The sequence below is a fragment of the Pinus tabuliformis genome, chromosome 3_1 (assembly GCF_031772625.1).
Source record: "Pinus tabuliformis cultivar Carrire ecotype Pingquan chromosome 3_1, CPIR1, whole genome shotgun sequence".
In the NCBI taxonomy this organism is placed as follows: domain Eukaryota; kingdom Viridiplantae; phylum Streptophyta; class Pinopsida; order Pinales; family Pinaceae; genus Pinus; species Pinus tabuliformis.
In genome coordinates this window covers 732,444,057-732,446,848 of record NC_142301.1, presented here as the reverse complement: position 1 = coordinate 732,446,848, position 2,792 = coordinate 732,444,057, and the positions used below count along the sequence as shown (strand labels likewise).

The 2,792-nt window shown below is 46.8% G+C and overlaps 1 protein-coding gene across 1 annotated transcript; it reads left to right on the top strand.

Moving 5' to 3' along the window:
• The first annotated feature begins 677 nt into the window (after positions 1-677).
• Positions 678-2,585, top strand: LOC149189406 (exocyst complex component EXO70A1-like). Its single transcript, XM_089410218.1, has one exon. It carries the CDS (start codon positions 678-680, stop codon positions 2,583-2,585), a length of 1,908 nt encoding a protein of 635 aa, XP_089266344.1.
• The last annotated feature ends 207 nt before the right edge of the window (positions 2,586-2,792 follow it).

Here is a 2,792-nt window from a genome sequence, read left to right as displayed (position 1 = left end):
ACGTAAATGTTGTTTGACTGAGCAACCACCATTAGACTGGGGAGCGAAAGGTACCTCATTCACGCAAAACCAAATTTAGAATTCGACAACTTCCAGCCATCCATGTGTTTATTTAGGAGTTGTCTATAATGCGACTTTTTGGAGATTCCGGTGACGGAATCCGGCAGAAGAAATTGAGGTTAAATCTTGATTTGTTGCAGTTAAAATGCTTTTTTAACTACATATTTGGATTCAGCACCCTCGAAAATCCCTGGGAGGCTTTGATTGTGCAGAAACTAGCTATCAAACTTGCGATTCCAATAAATTGCTACCGGATTTTGACCTGAAAAACCCACCGGAAAGACTTCCAAAAGTCGCATTATAGACAATTGCATTTATTTATCCCTAAACTCCTTCAAATACCGCACCCCACTCACGTTTCCACTCATTCTCGCTCTCTCATATTTCACTCATGATGCTCTGGAGCTTCAATTCTCATTAATCATTCTGCTGTTCATACGCAAACTCTCTCTCTTCAGATTTTCCGGGCTGTAAGATATTTCGTACTCACGAATTCCGAAGAATTCGGGCAATATCTTGATATCATATAATCGTTATATACACACGTCCACAGAGATACAGGAAGCAGCGGGAGGAGGAGAAGACAGAGCAGTGGCCACTGCACATCATATCGAAATATGACGAGAGACATGCTCACAATCAGTACCTTCGACAACGGCCTTTCCGGACCGAGCAATCAAAATCCCAGCAATCCCCAGGGAAAATCGACCGATGTGGAGACCGATTTGGCTTTGGCCGACAAAATAATCTCATCCTGGGACTCCAACTCGTTGAACCCCTCACTGTTCCAGAACAACCCAAAAGAAACCAACGAGTATCTCGATGCTGTGGACGGCCTACGTGGCGTCATGGAAATTTTGTACGCCACTCAAAGCAGACCGGATAAGTTGGTGCATGCGCAGCGCCTCATGGAAATGTCGATGGGGCGCCTTGAGAAGGAGTTTCACCGAATCCTGTCGACCGAGGTCGAGCCGACCATGGCGTATGAGGACTGCAACTCAAGACAGGGTTCGTCGGACGACGGTTTGACAGACGAAGATGAAAGCAGCAGCAGCAGCAGCCGTCGGAGTTGTAATTCTAACGCCAACGAGATCTGCGAAATCGACTTGATGTCGGTCGAAACTGTGCTGCAACTCCGCAGCATAGCGAAGCGCATGGTTGCCAACGGGTACGGGAGTGAGTGCGTACGAAAGTACGGGCTCACCAGAAGGCCTGTAATCGAAGGGTGTCTCAACAGAATTGGCGTCGACCGGCTCAGTACGAGGGATGTGCAGAAGATGCAGTGGGGAATTCTGGACATCAAGATCAGGAAGTGGATACGCGCCGTGAGAATTGCGGTGAGGATTCTGTTCGCCAGCGAGAAACGGCTCTGCGACGAGATATTTGCCGGGTTTAGCGACATCAGCAATTTCTGTTTTTACGGGGTCGTCAAGGGGCCCACGACGAAGTTTCTAGAGTTTGTTGAATCCGTGGCCATGAGCAAAAGGTCGAGCGAAAGGCTCTTCAGGGTGCTCGACATGTACGAGACTCTGCGGGACCTAAAGCCCCACATCGACACCGTTTTTGACAACGACTCATGTGCCAGCATGCGGACGCAAACGTCTACGACCCTTGTTCTGCTCGGTAATTCGGCACGGGGGATTTTGAGGGAGTTCCAGAATGCAATCGAGGAAGAGAATTCAAAGACTCCGGTGCCGGGAGGTACGATTCATCCGCTTACGAGGTATGTTATGAATTATCTGATTTTTCTGTCCGATTACAAGGAGACTCTCACCAACATAACGGCCAATGATCCCACTGATATCTCCAAGGGCCTGCCCAATAGCGTCATGGACTTGTTTGGCGAATTGGATGGGCATGGTGATGAACTGGGGAGCCCAGCCTCTCTCTCAGTGAGACTGGGATGGATTATTACGACTCTGCAATGTAAGTTAGATGCGAAATCTAACCTCTACCAAGATGTTTCCCTGTCATCTCTGTTTCTCACGAACAATCTTCACTACATTGTTAAGAAGGTCAAGGGTTCGAAGCTCATAGCACTGCTTGGTTATGGCTGGTTACGGAAGAATCAGAGCAAGATGAGGCAATATGCGGAAAATTACGAGAGAGCGGCCTGGATGAAGGCGCTCAATTGCTTGAGGGATGAAGGAATTCACAGTGGGGTGTCACAGCAGTCCTTGGAGAATAGATTCAAGGGTTTCAATTTCGCAATTGAGGAGGTGCTTAGGAAACATTCTGGTTGGATGGTCCCGGATTTGGAGCTTCAGGAGGAGCTTAGGATTTCAATCGCAGAGAAGATGATACCGGCTTATCGGTCCTTCTTGGTCAGACTGAGAACGTATTTGACAGGGGGGAGCCACTCTAACATATATATTCAGTACACTCCTGAAGACCTGGAAACGCATCTCTTGGATCTGTTTCACAGCAATCCATCATCCGAGATAAGTTCAAAGAGATCCGAAATAAGTTCCAGGACATCTGAGAAGGAAGGGGACTCTTACTGTGGAAAAAAATATCTCAAGTGAAAGATAGCTTGCAATTACAAGCATCACATTAAGGATTAAGATCCTTCAGCCCCGGCTATATGTAAATTTAAGTTTGAACATTCTTTTCAATCCTGTGAAGGATTGGTCATTGTGACTAATTGTCATGTGAGACTATACATAACGGATCTTCCTAATGTCTATTTTTAGTGAACCTATATTACCAAGGAAACTAAGTACTGGTTCAGC